Source organism: Colius striatus, chromosome 7 (genome assembly GCF_028858725.1).
Source record: "Colius striatus isolate bColStr4 chromosome 7, bColStr4.1.hap1, whole genome shotgun sequence".
NCBI classification, from domain to species: Eukaryota; Metazoa; Chordata; class Aves; order Coliiformes; family Coliidae; genus Colius; species Colius striatus.
Genome location: NC_084765.1, coordinates 41,111,527 through 41,133,951, shown reverse-complemented (window position 1 = coordinate 41,133,951; position 22,425 = coordinate 41,111,527). Strand labels below are relative to the sequence as shown.

Sequence of the window (22,425 nt, the reverse complement as noted above, 5' to 3'; positions counted from 1 at the left end):
CGGGGCGGGCGGTGAAAATATCCGTTTGGTTTCCCACAAGTGCCGTGAGGAGCGCGGGGCAGGGAGGGGAAAAAGAGAAAGAGAGGGGAAAAAAAAAACAGGGAATGGGTAAAAAATGATACGCCCAACGTGGGGCTCGAACCCACGACCCTGGGATTAAGAGTCCCATGCTCTACCGACTGAGCTAGCCGGGCGCTACGCGCCGTGGTGTCCTTCCGCGGTACTCGGCGCTCCACCCTCAGCCCGCGCCCTGCCCGTTCCCCCGTGAGGCCGCCAGGGGGCGCGAGCGCGCGCTGGGGCCCGCTCATTCGCGTGATTAGCATCATTAATGACACATCCATTTAAGTATGTTTCGTTAATATATGTGGAATTAAAGATGGCCAGGCAGAGGGGGAGCCGGCAGTGTTGGTGCCAGCGGCTGAATATGAGCCAGCAGCGTGCCCCAGGGCCTGGCTCAGGAGCTGATCGCTCCTCTGGGCTCGGCTCTGCTGAGGCAGCACCTCCAAGACTGTGTCCAGCTCTGGGCCCCTCTCTACAACAAGGACATGGAGGTGCTGGAGAGCATCCAGAGCTGGGTACCAAGCTAGGAAAGGATTTGGAGCACGTCTCATGTGAGGAAGGGCTGAGGGATCTGGGGCTGCTCCTGGGGGCTCAGGGGAGACCTCCTCGCTCTCTACAGCTACCTGAAGCTGTAGCCAGGCTGGGGTGGGTCTGTGCTCCCCAGTAACAAGCAACAGAACAAGAGGAAACAGCCTCAAGCTGCAGCAGGGGAGGTTCAGGCTGGATGTGAGGAGGAATTGCTTTGGTGCCAGGGCTGTCAGGCACTGGAACAGCTGCCCAGGGAGCTGCTGGAGTCACCGTCCCTGGAGGGGTTTCAGAGCTGGTGGGTGTTGCACTGAGGGCAATGGGCTGGTGGGTGATGGGGCTGGGACAGAGGCTGCACCCCATGAGCTGGAAGGGCTCATCCAGCTGCAATGATTCCGTGGTTCAGCGACTCTGCGACGGCCTCGTGTTGCTTCTCCCACGGGAACGGTTCAGCGTTCCTCGCCGCCGCCGCCAGGGGGCGCCCTCGCGCCGCACCGTGAGGGCGGGAGGCGCGCGCCCGCCGCAGGCGCGAAGCTCCGCCCGCCGCGGCCGCGCCGCCGATGTGGGGTGTGCGGGGCGCCGAGCCGCTCCGCTCCGTGCCCTGCCGTGCCCCGCCGGTGTGCCCTGCCGTGCCCCGCCGTGCCCCGCCGGTGTGCCCCGCCAGCGCCCATGCCGGCCCCGGCCGGCCTCCTGCGCGTCGCCGCCGCGCTGGCGCTGGCCGCGGGCGGATGGACGGCGCGGACAGGTCCGCGGAGCGGGGCGCGGGGGGTGTCGGCCGGGTGCGGGGTGCGGCGGGGGCAGCTTGGGCTGCTCGGGTCACGGGTGCTTTGCCTCCAGAGGCGGCTTCCCAACACTGTTTCAGAAGTGGGGTCTGGGGGGGGCGGGTGTAGCGAGTGTTTTGTTGTCGCTTGGGGTGTTGGTTTTGGGATGTTTTTGCCCGGCGGCTGTAACTAAACGGCCAGATCGAGTGCGTGGAAACCGGCACCAGCCCTGGCCAGAGCAGAGCTCCGAAGCGGCGTGGCCCCCCCTTCCCCATCCCTCTCTCCCTCCATACCCCTAACTCTGACCTTAACCCCGGGAAGATCCCAGCTGACCCCAAGCACCCCACGGCCGTGGGGTTCCCGTCCTCCCCCGCTCCATGGCAGTGCACACCCACGACCGGCTCCAATTCATGTTTGGGGTCCTGACCTCACGGGGGTGCCTCAGGAGTTCAGCATCCAGCTGAAGGGATTAGGGAGGAAAGGGGATGAGCCCTAAAGCTAACCTCTGCATCTCTTTCTTCCCAGAGCCTTCTCTGCCGTACTCCAGCAGCGACATCGTCCATCCCATCAAGGTCGACGAGAGCGGGTCGTTCCTCTCCTATGACTTGTCCCACCGAGCGCTTCACCGAAGGTCCCCTTCCTCCAGGAGCAAGTTTCTCGCCTTCTATGAGCTGCATTACAAAGGGCAACCCCTGAAATTCAACCTGAGCCTTAACAACAAGCTGCTGGCGCCCGGGTTCGTCAGCGAGCGGCGCTACGGGGGCATCGCTAATGCCAAGATCCAGCCTCACGCGTACAACTCCTGCCACATGATCGGGGAGGTTCGGAGCCGGGCGCTGGCGGGAGGCCTGGCTGTGCTCAGCACGTGTGATGGCCTGGTAAGTACATGGATCTTGAACCAGAAAGCAGCAGATGCTGCACAGAATCCTTTTGTGTGTGTGTGTGCTGAAAGCGACAGCAAAACTCTTCCTGACAGCATCAGGGTCAGGAGCCCACACAGAGCTTTGATGCGGCTGTGGATGAGCTGGCTGTGAATTTCCCCACAGATTCCAGTGGTTTGGGAACTCTCTGGGGCTGTATTTACTTGTTTGTGTCCCAAATCCCAAAGAGAGCAATTCTCATATCACCTCCACCTTCTAGTGCATGAATGTAGGATTATGAGAAGCACATCTGCAGGCAAAGTGTTCAGAGCCTGGAGGCATCTGTGGTAATGCAGGTGGTGTGTAGTGAGGCTGCTTCACCTTTAGTGAGCACCTCTGCTGCCTCCTGCCACTGCAAATACTGTCAAAGGCGGTGGTGACCTGTAAGAGTGGCAGATTTGCTGAGAGGTGAAGTGACATCCACAATTAAGACTTGTGTCAGCACCCAACCAGGCAAATTCAGGACTTCAGCACAGATGTCTGTCCCTGCATGAGCTCACATCCAGCTGGCACAGGTTTTGGGTGCCCACGGGGTTCACAGCCCCTTGGGGGCTTGCAGAAGTCTTAGCAGGTAACTTGGTGGGTCTGTTGGCGAGCAGGGATGGCAGAGGTGCAAGGATCATGGGATGGCAGAGGTGCTGGGGGTCCCTGGAGGCTGTGGGTGTAGATGGGGTTCTCCTTTGGGGGCAGAGGGAGGGATCACCAGCACTGCTCGTGCCCAGCATCCCTGGGTTTGGAGGGTCGGTGACTCCATCGCTGCCGCAGGTGGCTTTGTTCGGCTGGGGGCTGTGTTTGCCTTTTAAGCTTCCTGTGTTTAAATAAAGGCAGTTGTGTGTCTCTCTGCTGAGTTAGCCCAGGAGAGCAGGGTGGCTTTTAAATGGAGGGTCTGCAGAGGCCACCCAGATGGCTGTGCATTCTGTGGAGGCACAGAGCGTGCTGCTGGCTTTCAGGGAGAGCAGAGCAGCAGGGAGCATCGCTGCTGCTTCTCTGTCACCTGGAGCTGCAAGAAGAGAGCTCAGACCTTCCTCTCCAGTCCAGACCTTCCCCTTAAATCCAGTCTTGCAGTGTGCACCAGGAAAAACCCAAGCTGCTAATAGTGAATGGCCTGAAGGTTGTTCACCCAGGTTGTTTGGAATCCTTTCTGGTTCAGAGAATTCAACTTCTCTGTGAATTCCTCCTCCCTGGAGGTTTGCTTGTGTTTGGCCACAGGAAGTCTGTGAGCCCATGGCTCAGAGTGGTGGTGCTCAGGCTGTGCAGAAGGCCAGGAGCAGCTGGTGGCGAGGATATCCTCAGGAAAACACCTCCATTTGTGCAACACTTACTGAAAACACTGGTGCTGCACTATGGTCAAAGCCACCCTTCGGGGTGTCTCCCTGCCCTCCGCGGAGCATCTCCAGGAAGGTCAGAGAGAGGCAGGGTGAGCACAGTCTGGGACTGTGTGTGTGCATTGCTGGTATGCTCTGGTCCTCTGCAGAAGGCATTTCTCTGCAGTCCCTGAGCTCCTCAGTGTCAGACACGCACTGGGTTCCCCAGCCATCTGCATGGTGTGATGTGATCTCTAGCTTTTTGCTTGCCAGTGATCACTCCATGCTTATCTGTCCCCTTTTGTCTGGGACTTTGGAGCTCAGAATGTCCATGAAAGCAGTTTCCTTAGAGAAGGACTGTTTCTTCCTGCAAAATTTTACAAACCCTCTCCCACTCCCAGGTTCTTCAATGTGAGCCTGTGCTAGGTGCAGGTGGTGCCAACTCTGTCTCTCCCTTGCAGAAAGGTGTGTTTCAGCTCATGAACGAGGACTATTTCATCGAACCAGTGTCTGACAGCTTTCAGGAGGATGAAGCAGCGCAGCCCCACAGGATATACAAGCGCCAGGTGCCTGAGCACGGGGCAGAGCAAGGCAGGAGGCCACCAGCTCCAAGGGAAACCTGTGGTGTGCAAGGTATAGTCCCTGTTGCATTTTAGTAGTGAGCTGGAGACAGCTGGCTCCTGTGATTTGTATGAAGCACATCACAGAAAGGTAAAGGGAGCAGGTCCAAGTCTTAGCCCCTTGTGTCGCCTCTGCAGACTTGTTTGTCTTAAACCCCAGCATTCAGTTCCCATCTTGAGGTCCCAGCATCCATCAGTGACACTGACTGCTCTTAGTTTGGGTTCTGCACTTTGGCCTGGAGGTCCTTCTTGCCACAGAACCAGATCCCACAGCCTTTCCTTATCAGGGAGGTGTTGCAGTCCCCTGATCATCTTTGTGCAGCTGGTGCTGAGGGCTGTGGGTTAGTGGTGGCCGTGGCAGTGCTGGGGGAAGGGTTGGACTCAGTGATCTGAAAGGTCTTTTCCAACCCAAGGGACGGTGTGGTTCTGCAGTTTGGTGTGGGAGGAGGGTGGTTGGCAGTGCCCTGGTGCTGCTGGTCAGGGGGTGCCACTGGCTGGGAGCAGCTCTCCAGGCATGGCCCCGCTGGCCCAGGGTCTCAAACAACCATTCCCACAAGCATTTTCCATGCAGGACAGCTCGTTTAAGCTGCTAGTCAGGAGAGCTTGTTGGCTGAGTGCCAGGCAGTGGGTTTGTGGCATTAATGAGTGGAGCCCACAAGTCATGGGAATCACTGCAGAGCACAGGGTTGCCTTTTCTTCTTCTCCTGCCAATTTTTCTGCATTTCCTTATGTTTCTCACATACTCCACTCACTGCATGCCAAACCTCAGGCTTCTCACTCTCATCTTTTCCTCCCAGCCCTGCTGCAAGCATCCTGTGGTGTGGAGACTGAGTACTAGTTTTAATTTCCTTGCAAATACCAGTTTCTGACCTGCTGGGCTTTTGGAGTGGAACCCTGTTGCTGCCTTGGGAGTCTCTGAGGGATTGCATGCCAGTTCCTTCTCCTCTCTCTAGAGCAGATGGGGTGGATAAACTTCCAAACCCAAGATCTCCAGTAATGAGGAATTGAGTGCATCCTCAGCAGCTCAGAGGCACATTGCTCCTTGTCTGCATCAGTGAAGCTGCATCTCCCAGGCAGTGGAGTATCATTTGGTGCATTTCCCAGAGCTCTTTGCTTTCAGATACTTCTTTTTGTGGTGTGGGTTTCTTTTTGCCCCCATAATCAGGTTATCTTCAGGCATTCTTCTGTTAATCTCATTAATTACTTAATCTATGGTAACAATCATAAAGGCTCCTTCTAGGCTTTGAAGTCTGCTGACTGCAGATGACTTTCACTGGGTGTAATGTGGCCGTGTGTCACGCATATGGATCTCTGCTGCAGCCTGGGCCAGCACAGTGGATGTGATGTGTCTGCCCTGGAAGGGAAACCCAGAAGTCTGTAGCATTGTAATTACAGCAAGCCTTTCATTTCTGTACTGGTGGATTGCTGGTTTTCTTTGCAAAACACCACACAGCCAGCTGGTGTTAGGCTGTGAGGTGTTGTTTAGCTTCTGTCAATATGTAGTGCAGCCTGTGTGTACAGCTGGGAAAGTGTCTCAGAGGGATCTCAAAGGGAAAATACCACTCCAGCCCTCCCTGGGACCCAGGCAGCCCTCTGCACCCGTCCTCTCTGCCGTACCTTCAGGCTCCAGCTGGAAGCCTAGCAGCAAAGGACACAATGGGAACAAGCTCCAAGGAAGCTGTTGTGATTAAACTGCCACAGTGGTATTAGCAATTCATCAAATTATCCAGATAGTTGGGATTTTTCGGGCTGGGGGATAAACTCTCTTTCACAACTAACCTACAGTATAGCCCATGACATGTTAAAGTCCATTGTTAACAAAGTAAAACTGAGCCCTTAGAAACTGGTCATAAAAGCAATTCCCAGTGTGTGGGATGGGGTTTGTAAAGCCTTTACCCAGCTTGGGGCTGACCCTGACCTTGATCTTGGAGCAGTGTCACAGGAAAAGCCTCCACATGAGAATTCCCAGTTGCTGGTGCGTGAGGAGCCCCTGAGCTCTCCTTCGCCCCCTGGCCCCTCTCAGCCCAGTGAATGTGCCCCTTGTTTCTCCCCAGGAGGGAGCAGAGTTCAGTCTCCATGCAGCTGAGGAAGTCTCTGGACTGTCCTGCAGTGTCTTGGCCTTGTCTGGGACAGGGATGGTCTGCAGGATTTGTCTCAAGGCATCAATCCGGCTTTGGGGGTGCAGAGTTTGTCATGTTGGGGAACTGTCTCTCCCTGCAAAGTACAGATTGGTGATGGCCATCAGAAATATTGAGCCACTGGGGCTGTTTCTCAGCAGTGTATCATGCCCAAGCATCTCTGCAGGGTTGTCTGTAAACTCAAATGTCAGTGCAAAGCCCAAGTGCTCTGCTGTGAGAGGCTCTGTGTTCCTCGTGGAGCATTGCAAACTCTGTTCCAGACAAAGAAATCACTTCAGATGCTTGCTTTTTGGGTTTTTTTCCCATCATGCTAATGCTGCTGTGCAACAGACTGAGGTCAGAGCCTTCACCACCCCCAGGGATTTTTTGAAACATACAGCATAGAAAAACACATGTAAGTTCTGGGTCCAAGTGTGGAGCCTTCTCAGGACCAAAAGGTTGTTTCTTTGAATCAAAAAGAAAGAAAAAGCCAAAGTTACAGACGTTGCAGCAAGAAAAAAAGGTCTTTTCTTCCCCCTTTAATCCCTCAGGATCTCAGGAAAGCCTGGAGAGGTCTGAGAAGCAGAGGGAAAGATGGGAACTGAAGCAGCACAGGAGGAGAAGAATAAAGCAGCGCTCCATTAGCAAGGAGAAGTGGGTGGAAACACTGGTGGTGGCAGACACCAAAATGATCGAATACCATGGGAGTGAGAACATAGAGAAGTACGTGCTGACTGTGATGAACATGGTGAGTCCTGGTCCTCTAGAGCAGAGCTGCCATGGCCCTGGGGACATGGCTATGAGACATAAAAACCACTGGGCCTGCCAGGAGTCATCCCTGGTGGGACCTCAGCAGACCTTTCACCACTCAGGTTGTTGCCACACGCACACTGGCTTTTCTGCATTGCTCAGGGCTCCATCTGCCACGGAGGATGGGCCAGTGTCAGCAAGCCCAGGGCCAAAACCTCCATGCAGGCAGGAGAAACTCACCCTGCAGTGGTTTCACCTTCCCTGTGGGCTCAAGGGCTGTTCCACTCTCTGTCCCTCCGTGAGGGTGGATAACGTGGCCTCCCAGGGAGACACCCCAAGGACCATGATGCTCCAGGGAAAGGAGGTGCTACCCACAGCAATGCCACCTCAGCTCCCCCCAGGCAGGCAGGCAGCTTGGGCACAGGGATGCAGTGGAAGCTGAAACCACCCTGAAGCTTGCATGAGGGCCACCCACCACCCTCTGATAAGGAAACCTCCTTGCAGGAGGAGAGACCCACAGGGAGCTCAGACTCCCTTGAGCTCAGGGCTGGTGCCATAAAACAAGCAGATAAGTCAGCATGAGGTGGTTTAGTCTGTTCACTCTTCTGCTGATGTTGTAGCACTTATTTGCCTTTCAGAAGAGGGCTTTGGTTGATGGCCAGAAAAGAGGGTGGGATTAGGCAGAGGACCTCACCATAGCATCTCTGTCTTTCTGGAGGCTGATGAAGACACCCAAAGAACACAGGCTTCCTTTGAGGTGTTAAACACATCTCTTAGGAGAGAAGGCAGAGGTGTGCCCCCAGGCATTTCTGGTTGAGTTTCACTGTGTTCACAGATTCTATAGATTGTAAGTGGGTATCACTGCACTCAGAATGCTTTAATCCAGGTCTGCATCTGGTCTTGCCTTTCATTTTGGGGAATTCCCTGAGATGTTGTCAACAACTTTCAGCAGCTTCCCCTCGAGCTGATGTTCCCCTGCAGATGTACTTACCAGCAGCAGCATCACAGGGACAGGTCTTGCTGTTGGGCACTAATTCTTTGGCTTTTGCCCATTGCAGGTGGCAGGGCTGTTCCACCACGCCAGCATTGGCAACCCCATCAACATTGCCATCGTGAGACTCATCCTGCTGGAGGACGAGGAGGTAAAAACAACACAGAAAACACAGTGATTCACCCTCTGTCCTGGCAGCCAGGCTGGGACCTGAGGGTATCTGGCCTTGAAAGCCCCTGAGCTCTCTCTTGAGCTGTCTTCACAGCCTGGTTGAGTTTGTGTGAGGTTAGGGGAAGTGTCCCTCACTTCCTTGACTTCTGCAGGGGCTGGAGCCCTGGTAAAGTCAGGGGGGTCAACATGGTCAGAGGGATTGAAGAGGGTTGGCATAATCAGAGAGGTTGGCACAGTCAGAGGAGCTGCAGAGTCTGATTCTGATACCTATTTCTGATAGCTCAGCATGGCTGCTGGTAGCAGAGGGCTGTGAGCTCCTGGTCATTTGTGCTCTCAGGGAGCCCAGTGTCCTTCACCATCAGCCAGGCTGGAATATTTTCCCACAGTGTTTCCTGACCCTCATTATGAGATTATTCATTTCAGTTGAATCACAGATGAAAAAAAAGTCAGAGAAGGACAGTATTCCCATCCAGTCTACAGCCTATTGTGGAGCAGTTCCCATCCAGCCTAGAGCCTCTGAATGTGGAGCAGTTCCCATCCAGCCTAGAGCCTCTGAATGTGGAGCAGTTCCCACCCAGCCTAGAGCCTCTGAGTGTGGAGCAGTTCCCACCCAGCCTAGAGCCCATTGTGGAGCAAGTCCATCTGGATGGCAGTTAACTCCAATTTCCATCTGATGTGTTCCCTCCCCACTGCATCCTAAAATCCAAACAGATCCAGCAGCAATATGACAGCAGGCTTTTAATTATGTTGGCAGGAGGATCTGAAAATCTCCCACCACGCAGACAACACCTTGAAAAGCTTCTGCAAATGGCAGAAGAGCATCAACGTTAAAGGAGATTCCCATCCCCTGCACCACGACGTGGCAGTGCTGCTCACCAGGTATTGTGCTCCTGTGATGGTTCTGTGCTGTAGATGCTGCACTGGCAGCTAGAAACACAACTGCCAACACAGGCAGGGGGGTGGGCAGGCAGCCAGAGGAACATCTTAGTGGGAGCATGTTGAAGTCTCAGTCTCTATGCTGGAGCCCTGCCTGGATACCTGCATGTAAGAGATGTAACATGCAATCTGAGGATAACCTGTTCCTAAGAGCTGGAACTCAAACTTGGAGACAACTCCCAGTTGACTAGCAGTTCAGGTTTCCAACCCAGGTTTTCACCATGGCCCTACTGCCAAGCCCCAGAACGGCTTCCCAGGAGATGTACACAGGGGTTAACTCCCTGTTTTCCCTTGGAGGCTAATGCTGGGTTGGCAGAGGAGCCTCTGAGAAGGGCCCTGGCCTCCCATGAAGCTGTCAGGAATTCGTGCCTCTGGCCAAGTTTATATACCTTGCAGTAAAAACATAGTTGGATAGTTTCAGGCTGCAGTGACTGGGCTGTTGGCAGTGTCGTGGTGGTTTGTGTGATGATTCATCACCCACAACAATTTGATCTTCTTCTTTTTCTTTTGGAAGTTTGCTTTGTAGCAGAAATAAGGCACTTGAGGCCGTGTGCTCCAACTGTACTTCAATGGAGTTGCTCTTCCTGGGTGGCTGGGGCTCCTCTGCCCTCGACCACGGCACCCTTGGGATGTGCTTTCCCAGGCAACCTAGTAATGGCTAAATTATTGCCAGCATCAGCTTTATTTATACAGTGCAATCAATGCAGCCAGGCTGCCTAGCAGCTCCCATTAATCAGGCTTAATAACAAGCTGGGGACACCAGGAGAGGGAAGGGGAGAGGAAAGGCCATAAATCTCTCCGTGCAGACAGCCGTTGGTTGTCTCCATTCTCACTCCCGTTTGGCCAGTGCCTGTGTGTTCTCCCCTGTGGGCTGGGGTGCACCCCGTGCTCCTTCCCCCCTGGGGTCCTGCTGCTTTCAACCCCCCTCTTTGCTGTGTCTCTGTGTGTCGGTTGTCGGAAGGAAGGACATCTGCGCAGCGATGAACAGACCCTGCGAGACCCTGGGGCTGTCCCACGTGGCAGGGATGTGCCAGCCCCACCGCAGCTGCAACATCAACGAGGACACGGGGCTGCCCCTGGCCTTCACCGTGGCACATGAGCTCGGACACAGGTACCTCCGGCTTCCTCCTCCTCTCCTCTGCCCTCTGTCCTCTGCACTGCTCAGTCGGGGCATGGGGGGAAGCTGGCAGGAGACTGGCCAGCAGTTCCTCGCCAGTGCAAGTTCTCCCCTGCGCCCACCAGAGCTCACCCCGGGAATTTCCTCTCAGAGCTCAGTTTGTGCCCACCCTGGGCTGTCTGGGAGTCATCCAGGGCAACCCAGACAAAACACCTCTGTGTGTTACCTTGTGTTGCTGATGCTGAAGGGTTTGGAGTAGAGGGTTGCCCATTAAGAAGCCTTAAAGTAGGGTTTGTGTATAGAGCCAGTGACAGAGTTTTGCTTGCCCTGATTTCTATGCTGTTTTGGCAAGATCACTCGATTGGGTGGTCCCTAACAGATAACAGGTACCTCTGGTGCCACAAACACCCACCCACCAGGTTTCACTATCTCCATCTCCTTCAATATTCTCCTTGCTTTTTCCCTTGGCTGAGTTTTCTGTAAGAAAGCTGAAATAAGAAAGCAGGAGGCAGTCTGGGGCAGTGCTGGTGGTGTCAGTAGGGTGTCCCACACAGCCAGAGCCCGCAGTGAGCACGTCCCTGCCAGGGCACGGCGCGGGACGCCCGGCGCCGCGTGTCGTGGTGCTGGAGAGCAGAGGGGCTGCGCGGTTGTGGCGGCGTGTGGCTCACCTCTCCTTTGTGGGGCTGTGCTCTTACACAGTTTTGGGATTCAGCATGATGGAAGCAGCAATGACTGTGAGCCAGTTGGGAAAAGACCTTTCATCATGTCTCCACAGCTCCTGTATGACACGTCCCCACTCACCTGGTCCCGCTGCAGCCGGGAGTACATCACACGATTCCTCGAGTAAGTCCTCCCTTCCTCTTCTTCCTTGCTGGAGGGTGCTGAGGGTGGCTGGGGGCTTGGGTTTGCAGCCAGGGACTGACCCAAATTGTGCTCAGAAAACAGCCCCAGGGCAGTGGGGGGATGATTTTATCTCCTTGCAGGAGGGAGAGCGTTTGGGCACTGGCACAGGATTGGTGGCTTGAACAAATAAAGCCAGAGTGGTTTGCTTCGATGCTCCACACAGTTTTCTTCAGTGCTCTGCATGGGCAGATGATGTTTGCCTGTAAGCAGGAGGCATCACGTGAGAAAATGACACTGAGCCAAATTCTTATGTGTGTTTATTTTTAGCACCCTGAGGCTGATGTTTCAGCCTGTTGTTAAGCTCCTAGGAACACGGCCCAGAGACTTAAGTTTGTCAGCCAGTGGCTTGCACTGGAGGAGCATTTTCCCTCCTTTGCTACAGGAAACTGGGAAACAGTGAGAGCATCAGCAAAAGGGACTGGCAGCTACAGGGCAGGGGCTGCCTGGGGCTGAGCTCCCCTTTGTACATCCCAGCCTGGAACACGTGGGCTTGGCCCCCAGGCAGGGGGAGTTATGGGTGATTGATGGCTTTTGGTGCAATGGCGCTTGCTCGTATCCGCAGCGTTCTTGGCCCTCTGCTTTTAACCTTCGCTTTTGGATTAAGAATTTCCTGCTTGCAGTGACCTTGGGCTGCTCCAAGCTGCGATGGGGAAGAAACAGAGCAGCTGGATGCTTCTCCTGTTGGGTTTTGGTCTCTTTGCTCTCCTCAGAAGGGGCAGCTCTTCTCTGAGAGCAGAGCAGGCGTCTCTCACCAGCCACGACATCCCCCAGGCAAGGGAGAGGTCCCTTGCCAGCACAGACATGAGTGTGTTATAATACAGTGCTGGCAGGAGAGTGGGAAGGAGTGAGCCAGAAAATGAGAGCCTACTGACCTGGGGTTGCTGGATGGGCTTGGAACAGACCTCACATTTTGGGGGAAGGGGAGGGGGGAATAAAAAAAGCCCTGTCAGCTGCTGGTTTTCACTTTACAAACACTGCCAAATGCTTCAGCATCTGAAAGGGATCCCTGACATTGACTGTGGCCCAGCCCTGGTGCTGTGGGGCAGGTCCTGGGTGCAGCTGGGGCTGCAGGACCCTCTTGGTGAGGCTGTGGGTTGGGGTCTGGCAGCCAGGGCTGGTGGAAGAGGTCACCTCCTGGCGTGGTGGTGAGGGTGTCCCCCAGGGAACTGGGGTAACGAGGGTGGGCAGTGGTGCTGCGGTGGTGGAGGGACCACTCCAAACTGGGCATCTCATCAGCCCCAGCTTGTGCCAGCACTTCTCAGACGAGCTCTTCTTGACATCCTGTGATTTTCCCCTCTAAGCCTTGGAGGAGCTGGAAGGTGCTGTAAGGCTCTTTGCTCTCTACCCCTCTCCATGATGGGAGCTCTCTCCCAGCCCAGCTGCTGGAATGCCCTTGTAAATTTGAGTCTGGTGCCTTGTGGCTGCCCTGCCTGCACCAGAAGCGGGCAATGGCATGGAGCAGCATCTCAGCAGCAGCCTCAGCACAGCCACAGGTCGTCTTGTCTCCCCCTCTAGTCTTTAGATCAGACAACCAGTTTTTCAGCCTCTTTGCACAGTGCTGGCGATCTTCTTCCACCAACCTCCTATGGGCTCTTTCCAGCCACTCCCCACCTTCCCAGAGCCCAGGCAAGGCTGCTGTCCCCCTGCCTCTGCAGCCCTGCCTGCTGCATCTCTCCTCTGCCCCTTCTGCCAGGTCCCTTGTTTGTGCAGCTGATTGTTCCCAAGTCCCAGTCATTGCTTTTGTTTTCGTTGTATTTCATCCTGACTTTTTGGACCCTTCCTCCAGTTCTCCAAGAGCTTTTGGAATTTTAATCCTGCTCCCAAATGTATCTGCAGATTCTCCCAGCCTGCTCACATGTGGGGATTTAATCATCATCCCATCTCCTCTGTCATCCAGCTCCTTAAGGAAGGGGCTGCAGCGGGCAGATGCAGCACAGCCCCCTGCGCTTGTTTCCTGCAGGCTGTGGTTTATTGCAAATCCCTGCAAAGCCAGAGGGAAACTCATGCCAAGTTCTGCTGGCTCAGGAATGTGTTTTGGCTAGTTGAAGAGACCAGTAGGATGATCATAAAATATTTAATAAAGAAGAAATAGGTTTTGAACACAGCGCTGGAAGGCTGACAGCAAATCTAAATCACCCTCCACGCTGGGACAGAGACCTCTCCCGTGAGCTGGGGCAGGACAGGAAGTGCCTGGAGCAGTTCCGAGGGGAAGGAGGGTTGGGAGAGGAGTTTGGGGTGCTGTGTGGGGCCCCTTGGGCTGGTACCTGGGTAGGCAGTTGGGGAACTGGTCCAGAGGAGGACCAGGGTCACACAGCTCACTCAGGCATCTCGTGCAAGGCTGGACTTTCCCCATTAAATAATTCTTTCCATTTTTAAAGAAAATACTCTTTTTAAGTGTTTTCCACCAGCAGATGATGAAAATATCTCTGGAAGTGCAATGCAGTGACCTCTCTTTATGCCTGAAGCAGGCTGCACCGTGTCCAGCTGCCTCACCCACCCTTAGCTTGACTATTGCCCACGGGGGCCTTTCCCTCCCCGTTGGGCTGGGAGAGGCAGGATGCTCCTGCTCTTACATGGACTTGGGGGCACAGACTTTGGAACCCCTGGGTTGCTGAAAGCAACTTGTTTGTTATCTGATTTTTCCAGTAGAGAAGCTGCTTGTCTCCAGCCAAAGGAGCTGTTTGCAGGTTATCCAGTGCAGACTTCGCTGGGCTGGGATGGGGGAGGAAGGAAGGGATGTGGTTCTGCCAGGCAACACCCCATGGCACTGCCAGCACCCCAGAGCAGCAGCTCTCCCGTGCTGACTCTTATTTCTGTGTTGCTGGTTTGGGTTAAAAAGGAATCTTATTTCAAGTTAATTTAGACTCCTTCCCAATCACAACAAGACAAAGTAATCTAATCTGCTGAGAAGCCCTTGCTGGAGACTTTGCCTCACTGGAAACAAGTTTGTTTAAAGCAACACTGAAAGCTAACCTAGTGACAGCTTCTTGTGTGTTTGTGAAGTTATCACAGCAAAAGCACTCAGAGCAGAGAGGGGCCAGGGACCTCTCTGGTGCCTGCAGCCTGGCCGCCTGCCACCAGCCGCCTTCGTGGCTCAGCTTTAATACCTCTGTTCTAAAGGGGTCCTGAGTTCGAGCACTGTTTGCAGCAGCAAACGCGAGGGTGCGTGTGTTTTGCTGCTGACAGTCTGTATTTCTGTTAGCAGGGCGTTGACACGTGGGTTGTGGTGTCTGCAGGGACGGTTCTGGGGTCAGCATGATGTCCAAGCCCTGGGACAGCATCTGTTTCTCGTCAATGACATGTTTATTCAATGAAACCCTTCACCTGAGTGGCAAAAGTGGGGTCCTGGCTGAGGGCTGAGCCAGTGACCTGGTTGCCAAGCAAAAAGCCAGGGGATTATTCCCAGGATGTCTGGCTTTCTATCAGGGGGACAGGGGCATCTTGGTGGGGAAAGGGAGAGCATGCAAGGCTCTGGCCTGCAGAAGCCACTGCTGCCTTTGCTCCTTCTCCTTCCTCATAACCCAAAGTGCCCAATGGCCACGGGGTGATCACTCTGGGAGAGGACACCCACCCTGAAGAGCAGGTACCCACACATACCCATCCTCACACTGGAGCAGCTCCAGAGTTGGTTGGAGAGCCAGGGTCACATCACCTGGCAATGCTACTTGCTTCTCACCGTGGTGGGACATTAATGAGCTGTTTGGTTCCTTCGTTAAGCTGCTGGAGCATCACCCACGTGTGCAGAGCCGGTGGCAATGCCACTCTCACCTCTCTTTCAGCCGGGGCTGGGGGCTGTGCCTGGATGACCCCCCTGCCCGGGAGGTGCTGGATTACCCCTTGGTGCCCCCGGGTGTCCTGTACGACGTGGCCCACCAGTGCCGGCTGCAGTACGGCGCCTACTCCACCTTCTGCGACGACATGGACGTAAGCCAGGGCCCCCCTGCCGTGACACGGGGCTCTCTGGGGGTTGGGGGCTTTGCCCATGGGGTGGCCAGGGCAGTAACAATGTCCTGCACGTCTGTGCTCTCTGCAGAGTGTCTGCAACACGCTGTGGTGCACGGTGGGGAACACGTGCCACTCCAAGCTGGACGCTGCTGTGGATGGCACGGCGTGCGGGGAGAACAAGGTAACGGGGAGCTCGTCCCCTCCGTGGCTGTCAAAGCTCCACATCCCACACAGGACCAGGCTCACCTCACTCTGCCCGAACACCCACTGCTGCCAGGGAGCCTTCAGTGAGGCTGAAAATGCCATGAGAAGGTGGAACCCGCAGTTACTGCGGGTGGCAGGAGAGCACAGGGCTTGTTCTGCTCTCCGTCTGCTGCGGTGGCAGATGCTTGTCCCCAGCAGCTGCTTCGCTGCAGGGAAGGCACCTCTCCCAGGGCAGCTTGGTGGGTGCTGTGCTGAGCATGGGATGTTGAGGGGACCAGCTCTCTGCTGTCAGCTCGGGTCCCCCTTGCAGGGGTGGCACTGGCTGCTGTACTGCAGCAGTGCTGGGATGGAGCATCACATGTTGCTCTTCCAGAAAAGGGTTTTCCTGCACATGGTATCACGTTAGGTTCAGTGGCCCCTTCAAAAGCCCTGGCTCCAGAGCACTGGGGATCACGCTGGGCTTAGCTGCTGCTCCCTACAAAACCTCCCAACCTGCCTCTGTCCGTGGCTATGCCTCACCAGCTCTTCCCTCCGGGCTGAGGCTGAGCTGTGAATGGCTTGCTGAGGGGTCTCAGTGGAGGTTTGGGCACGTTGCCTCAAACAAACCCTCCAACAGTCCAACATCTCCAAATTTCCTGTTGCTTAGAGCTGTGCCAGGCTGTGGCAGAGCCCAGCAGGCCCCCAGGCACCTCAGTGTGAGCCAAGTGTGGACTTTTCACAGAGCAATACAGATACTGGGCTTCAGTACCCCCCTGCAGCCAAGACCTCTGACTCAACATCAACAACTGCATCCTTAAACCTCATTTTCTCCCTGTCTCCCTGCAGTGGTGCTTCAATGGCGAGTGCGTGGCCGTGGGCTACCGGCCCGAGGCGATCGATGGCAGCTGGGGCTCGTGGGGCTCGTGGGCCGCGTGCTCGCGCAGCTGCGGCGCCGGCGTGCAGAGCGCGGAGAGGCACTGCAGCAGCCCCACGTAAGTGAGCACCTGCTCCCCTGTGGCTCGTCCCAGCCCCGTTTAGGAGAGGAACCCAAAGCTTGCTTATTGCCCCGGGGAGCTGTGAAGTGTCCTGTGGTCAGTGTGGTCCTGTCCACAAAGCCAGGCCATGGTGCGGTGACCAGCTGAGCAATGTGCTTGTGAAGCCCTTGGGATTCGTTTTGCAGCGTTAGCCAGCCAGTGGGGCAGTGGAGGCTGCTGGAGGGGCAGAGTCTGCTCTGTCTGCTTCCATGGGTAAATTGTTCTGTGCAGGCAGAGAGCAGCTGCAATGTCATAGAATCATTTCAGTTGTTAAAGCCCTTGAAGCTGCTGCAGTCCCAGCACTGCCCTCACCCTGCCCAGCCCAGCACTGACCCCTCAGCACCTCAGCTCCATGGCTTTGGGATCCCTCCAGGGCTGGGCACTCCCCCAGCTCCCTGGGCAGCCTGGCACAGGGGCTGACACCCCTCTCAGGGAAACAGTTCAGCCTCAACTCCAACCTCAACCTCCCCTGGGGCAACTGGAGCCCATTTCCTCTTGTCCTGTCACTCACTAATGGGGAGAAGAGACTGACCTCTGTCTCACTGCAACCCCCTTTCAGGTAGTTGTAGAGAGTGCTCATGTCTCCCCTCTGTCTCCTCCAGGCTCCCAGAGCCCTCAGCTGCTCCCCATCAGACTTGTGCTCAGCCCCTTCTCCAGCTCCAGTGCCTGGCTCTGGCCACGCTCCAGCCCCTCAATATCTTTCTTGTAGTGAGGGACCCAAAACTGAGCACAGTATTTGAGGTGCAGCCTCACCAGGGCCCAGTACAGGAGGACAATCGTTTCCTTGGTCCTGCTGGTCACACAGTTTCTGATACAAGCCTCAAACAAGGAGCAGGCTGCATGCTGTAGATGTCAAGCATATCCAGTGTCCTTTAATGACAGAAAAGCAGGCATTCTTTCAGCCTGATTCAGGGTTGTTTTGAAAAGTCCTGCTGCTGTTTATCACCTCGTGGCTTTCCGTCAGGGATTTCTGTCTCCTCCAGGGCTGCCAGCACTGTGCTGCCTCCCGCCTGGAAGCGTCCAGGCACTCACAGGAGCAGCCTTGTCCATCCTGTGATGTCTGGACTGACCCATCTGCTCCCCAAACGTCCCCTTTGTCACCCCATCCCTGTTATATCGCATCCAGGCAAAGCCCCTGGCGTGCCCAGGCGTTGGGGAGCCGTGGGACAGGGACAGAGCAGGGCTTTGTGAGCAGTGTCGCAGCGGCCGTGGCTCTGCAGTGGCTGCAGGAGCTCTGGCTGTTTCAGGAGCAGGTTCTCCAATGAGCCCAGATGTGATTTCTGCTCAGCTTCTTTCCTGGGTGTGTTGTTTTTAGCACGTGCTGCTGAGCTGTTTAAAGAAGTGCTGTGTGATCTCGGTCCCGGGTCAAGAGCTGGGCTTGTGTTTGACATGAGTTCTGTGGCAGAAGTGCAGTTGTAGTTTATGGAGTGTTTTAAACACAGCTGTGGGCAGGCAGGAGAGCAAACACTGGAAAAGCAGCAGAATTTCCCTGGCCAGTTGTTTGCTTTGGTAAATCTTCAGCCTTGCCTTTTGGATGGAGTGAACGAATGTGTGCAGTGGGCAGTGCTCCTCCTTCAGGCATTTCCTCAGGGCAGGGTATGTAAACACAGCCCTAAAATAATAACAGTGTTCTCTCCAGCAAAGTGTGCCCAGATAACTGCCCAGAGCAGCTATCAGTAGTTTCCCTGAGGCTGTGGGGATGCGTGCCACGGACAGAGCTGTGACCAGAGGAAGGGGCAGGAGGCAGTGGCTCTGTCTGGAGGGTCTGTTGGCATCTGAGAAAAACACTGTTGTTGCTTTTAAAGTCTCTCTTTCTTTAAAAAGACCAGCTGCAGCTTTGCCATTCCCTTGAGCAGTAGGGGAACAGAGTTGGAAATGCATCCCAGGGGGGATGGAGAGCAGCTCCTCGGGAGCAGCCACAGAACAGGCACCTGTCTGACCTGGCTGGGGGGCTGCTGGCATCTCCTCAGCCAGGGTACCTGGGATGGTGAAGGAGGTGTTTTACCCCCCAAAGGAGAGGTGCCTGGCTGTAGCTGCAGGAAGTGGGAGGCTTCAGACTTCCCCTTGCATGGAGGAGAATGAGGTAGTGGTTTTAAATTAGCTTTAGATTAGCTATAAGAACATGTTTTTAAATGAGGGTGGCGAGGCCCTGGCACAGGCTGTGGCTGCCCCGTCCCTGGAGGGCTTCAAGGGCAGCTGGAAGCAACCTGGGCTAGTGGAAGGTGTCCCTGCCAGGAGGGTTGGACTGAGTGATCTTTAAGGACCCTTCCAAGCCAAACCCTTGTGCCATGCTCTGATTTCCCTTTCCCCCCCGTGGCCAGGCCCAAGTACGGGGGCAGGTACTGCCTGGGGGAGCGGAAGCGGTTCCGGATTTGCAACGTGAGGCTGTGTCCCCCCGACAAGCCGTCCTTCCGCCAGGTCCAGTGCAGCCACTTCAACCCCATGCTCTACAAAGGGAAGCTCTACAAGTGGACACCAGTGCCCAACAACAGTGAGTGGAGGGCAAAGCCCACTGCTGCCTTTCTGCCTGCAACCCCGGTGGAAAAACCTTACTTGAGGACTCGCTTCCCGCTGTTTTGTGTCGAGGATTTGCCTCGCAGCCTGTCTATGCCGTGTTTTAAATTGTGGCTGGGCTTGCAGGGTTGATTTGTGTCGTGGCTCCCAGCTGCTGGGGTTTAGTTTCTGCCTGTTGGGTTCCCCAGTTAACCCCTGCGAGCTGCACTGCCGGCCGGAGGACGAGTACTTTGCAGAGAAGCTGCGGGACGCCGTCATCGACGGGACGCCGTGCTACGAGCTCAACGCCAGCCGGGACATGTGCATCAACGGCATCTGCAAGGTGGGGCCCGCTGGGGAGGGGGCCTGGGGACCCCCAACCTCCACCCCCGAGCTCAGGGAAGTGCGAGAGGTTGCCCTGACCCATCCCCGAGCTGGGCATGGTCCCCTCTCTCCTGCACCGGCTCCTTTTGTCATGCACCACTCCGGAGCTTTCCTTTGTTCTGTGGGGTGTGTGGCAGGGTTGTGTTGCAGTTTGTGCTGGCCTCAAGGAAAGGGAGCAGGAGCCTAAGGAAATAAAGGAAAGTTTCACTTGAAAGCAAGGTCAGGGGTATGAAAGGATGTGGGAGAGGATGCTCAGCCCAACCCAGCCCCCCAGTGCTCACCTGCAGTGGTGGAGGTGCCTCCCTCAGCTTGGCAGCCTCTCACAGCATTGGGATCTGTCCTTCCTTCTCAATGTTATTTTTCTTTCATGGAAGCTCCCTACAGATGTGCTGCCAGACAGGGAGGGCACTAAACCGGCGCTGCTTCTGCTGCAGGAGTGTGCCAGCAGCACGTGGGCACCTCCTCAGGCAGAGAAGGCCGGAGGCTTCTCACTGGCACGGGACCCAGCAGGACCCTTTGGGGTCTTGGCTGTGGTGCAGAATCCAAGGGAGGCTCTTCCTCTGTGCAGGTCAAGTGGTTTGGCACAAGGTGTAGAGAGTTTAAGCAGGGTGTAAGAAGGGCTTCTGGGAAGTGTTTTGGAACAGCACGAGCAGGGCCAAGGACCAAGGGGCTTTCCCAGCTGGGCTCTGCTGTGCAGGGACGTGGGTAGGAAAAGGTGAGACAGGGCCTCAGTGTGTGTGAACGGGACAGCAGGGCTGCAGGGGTGTTAGAGGAACCCCTGTTGCAGCCGGTGCGGCTGCATCGCTGCCCGCCTGCGGACAGGCTCCGTCCCGTCCCTCTGTGCCGCCCACGTCCCTGTTTGCCAGCGCTGCTGCTGGCCGAGGCCGCCGTCCCTCCCGCTGTGGTGGCCGGGGCGAGGCCGGGGCCGTGCGGGGGCTCACGGGGTCCCTTTGCAGAACGTGGGCTGCGACTACGAGATCGACTCCAACGCGGTGGAGGATCGGTGCGGCGTCTGCCACGGGGACGGCTCCACCTGCCACACCGTCAGGAAGACCTTTGAGGACAGCGAGGGGCTGGGTAAGGGCACTCAGCTCCATCCCCAGCCCCCAGGCTCCGTGCTGGGCTCACTGCTGCTGCCCACTGCCAGGCTGGTCTTTCGTCCCGACCTGTCCGCCTGGATGGGATGAGAGCCGAGCGGCATGGTGGGGAAATGCCGTGTAACCCTGCTGCTTCTTGCTCCTCAGAAGAGAAATATCCCCTTAGTGCTCTTTGTGTGTAAAGGCCTAAAGCCAAATCTTCATGCTGGAGCTGCTTTGGAGAGGTCTGAGGGGATGTTGTGGGTTGGCAGGGTGTGCTGGAAGTGTGGCAATGTGTCCCTCTGCCACGGGCTCTCGCAGCGGCGGGGCTCAGTGCAAGGTGGGATTTGGTGCCTGCTGGTGCCTTGCTAGGGGCTGGCACAATGCTGGTACCCAAAGCACACCAGCACCCACCCCAGGGCACGGATCATCTCTGCCAGGTGTCTGCCCTGAGAGTGGGGCTGGTTCCATCCCCAGGTTACGTTGACATCGGGATGATCCCCGTGGGAGCCCGGGAGATCCGCATCGAGGAAGTGGCAGAAGCTGGGAATTTTCTGGCCCTGCGGAGCGAGGACCCAGAGAAGTATTTCCTGAACGGTGGCTGGACCATCCAGTGGAACGGGGACTACAGGGTGGCAGGGACCACCTTCACCTACAAGAGGACGGGGAACTGGGAGAACCTCACCTCCCCAGGGCCCACTGTGGAGCCCGTGTGGATTCAGGTACGGTGCAGGACCTGTGGGTGGTCTGGGGGGGATGTGGGAAATGGAGCCTGTGGCTGCTCTGAGCTGCTGTGCTGTGTCATGGCACTGAGCTGCTGTGGTGTGTCATGGCAATGAGCTGGTGTGGTGTGTCATGGCAATGAGCTGGTGTGGTGTGTCATGGCACTGTGCTGCTGTGGCGTGTCAGGGCACTGAGCTGGTGTGGTATGGTGTGTCATGGCACTGAGCTGCTGTGGTGTGTCGTGGCATTGAGTTGCTGTGGTGTGTCATGGCAATGAGCTGGTGTGTGTCATGGCATTGAGTTGCTGTGGTGTGTCATGGCAATGAGCTGGTGTGGTGTGTCATGGCATTGAGTTGCTGTGGTGTGTCATGGCACTGAGCTGCTGTGGTGTGTCATGGCAATGAGCTGGTGCTGTGTGCCATGGCGTTGAGTTGCTGTGGTGTGTCATGGCAATGAGCTGGTGTGGTGTGTTATGGCATTGAGCTGCTGTGGTGTGTCATGGCAATGAGCTGCTGTGGTGTGTCATGGCACTGTGCTGCTGTGGTGTGTCATGGCATTGAGCTGCTGTGGTGTGTCATGGCAATGAGCTGCTGTGGTGTGTCATGGCACTGAGCTGGTGTGGTGTGTCATGGGAATGAGCTGCTGTGGTGTGTCATGGCAATGAGCTGGTGTGGTGTGTCATGGCAATGAGCTGCTGTGGTGTGTCATGGCAATGAGCTGGTGTGGTGTGTCATGGCATTGAGTTGCTGTGGTGTGTCATGGCAATGAGCTGCTGTGGTGTGTCATGGCAATGAGCTGGTGTGGTGTGTCATGGCAATGAGCTGGTGTGGTGTGTCATGGCATTGAGTTGCTGTGGTGTGTCATGGCAATGAGCTGCTGTGGTGTGTCATGGCACTGTGGTGCTGTGTGTCATGGCACTGTGCTGCTGTGGTGTGTCATGGCAATGAGCTGGTGTGGTGTGTCATGGCATTGAGTTGCTGTGGTGTGTCATGGCACTGAGCTGCTGTGGTGTGTCATGGCAATGAGCTGGTGTGGTGTGTCATGGCATTGAGTTGCTGTGGTGTGTCATGGCACTGAGCTGCTGTGGTGTGTTATGGCTCTGAGCTGCTGTGGTGTGTCATGGCACTGTGCTGCCAGCCCAGCTCTGGGGCTGTGCATCTCCTGGCTGAGTGTGTGAGCGTGAGCCGAGGTCAGGAGCAGCCAAACACGTGCTGCCAGCCCAGGGAAACATTTCCAGCCCCTGCTGTCTCCAGCTGAGCCTCGTCCCCTTTGCAGCCTTCCTCAAAACCTTTACCCAGCAGAGAGGCGTGAGGAGAGCCTCTGTCCTGAGGCCTTTCCCACACTTGATGGAGAGCAGGGGCCATGCCCGCCCTGCTTCTGGCGGGGCTGCAGCAGAGGCGGTGGGAGCTGTG

At 56.0% G+C, this 22,425-nt stretch overlaps 1 protein-coding gene and 1 non-coding gene across 2 annotated transcripts in view; one reads left to right on the top strand and one right to left on the bottom strand.

The window, feature by feature from the left end:
* Positions 1–121: 121 nt before the first annotated feature.
* TRNAK-CUU (transfer RNA lysine (anticodon CUU)) lies at positions 122–194 on the bottom strand. The gene has a single exon. It is a non-coding gene; the product is annotated as a tRNA-Lys (tRNA).
* A 1,060-nt stretch (positions 195–1,254) lies between these two features.
* The window catches only part of ADAMTS7 (ADAM metallopeptidase with thrombospondin type 1 motif 7), a 44,149-nt gene continuing 22,978 nt past the window's right edge, over positions 1,255–22,425 (top strand). Inside the window, exons 1-15 of the mRNA XM_062000444.1 lie at positions 1,255–1,330; positions 1,872–2,224; positions 4,032–4,203; positions 6,859–7,055; positions 8,116–8,199; positions 8,974–9,098; positions 10,117–10,266; positions 10,972–11,115; positions 14,955–15,099; positions 15,209–15,301; positions 16,150–16,295; positions 18,659–18,828; positions 19,040–19,173; positions 20,171–20,291; positions 20,768–21,012. Coding sequence (XP_061856428.1) covers positions 1,255–1,330; positions 1,872–2,224; positions 4,032–4,203; positions 6,859–7,055; positions 8,116–8,199; positions 8,974–9,098; positions 10,117–10,266; positions 10,972–11,115; positions 14,955–15,099; positions 15,209–15,301; positions 16,150–16,295; positions 18,659–18,828; positions 19,040–19,173; positions 20,171–20,291; positions 20,768–21,012 — 2,355 coding nt within the window. The remainder of the gene's footprint in view (positions 1,331–1,871; positions 2,225–4,031; positions 4,204–6,858; positions 7,056–8,115; positions 8,200–8,973; positions 9,099–10,116; positions 10,267–10,971; positions 11,116–14,954; positions 15,100–15,208; positions 15,302–16,149; positions 16,296–18,658; positions 18,829–19,039; positions 19,174–20,170; positions 20,292–20,767; positions 21,013–22,425) is intronic.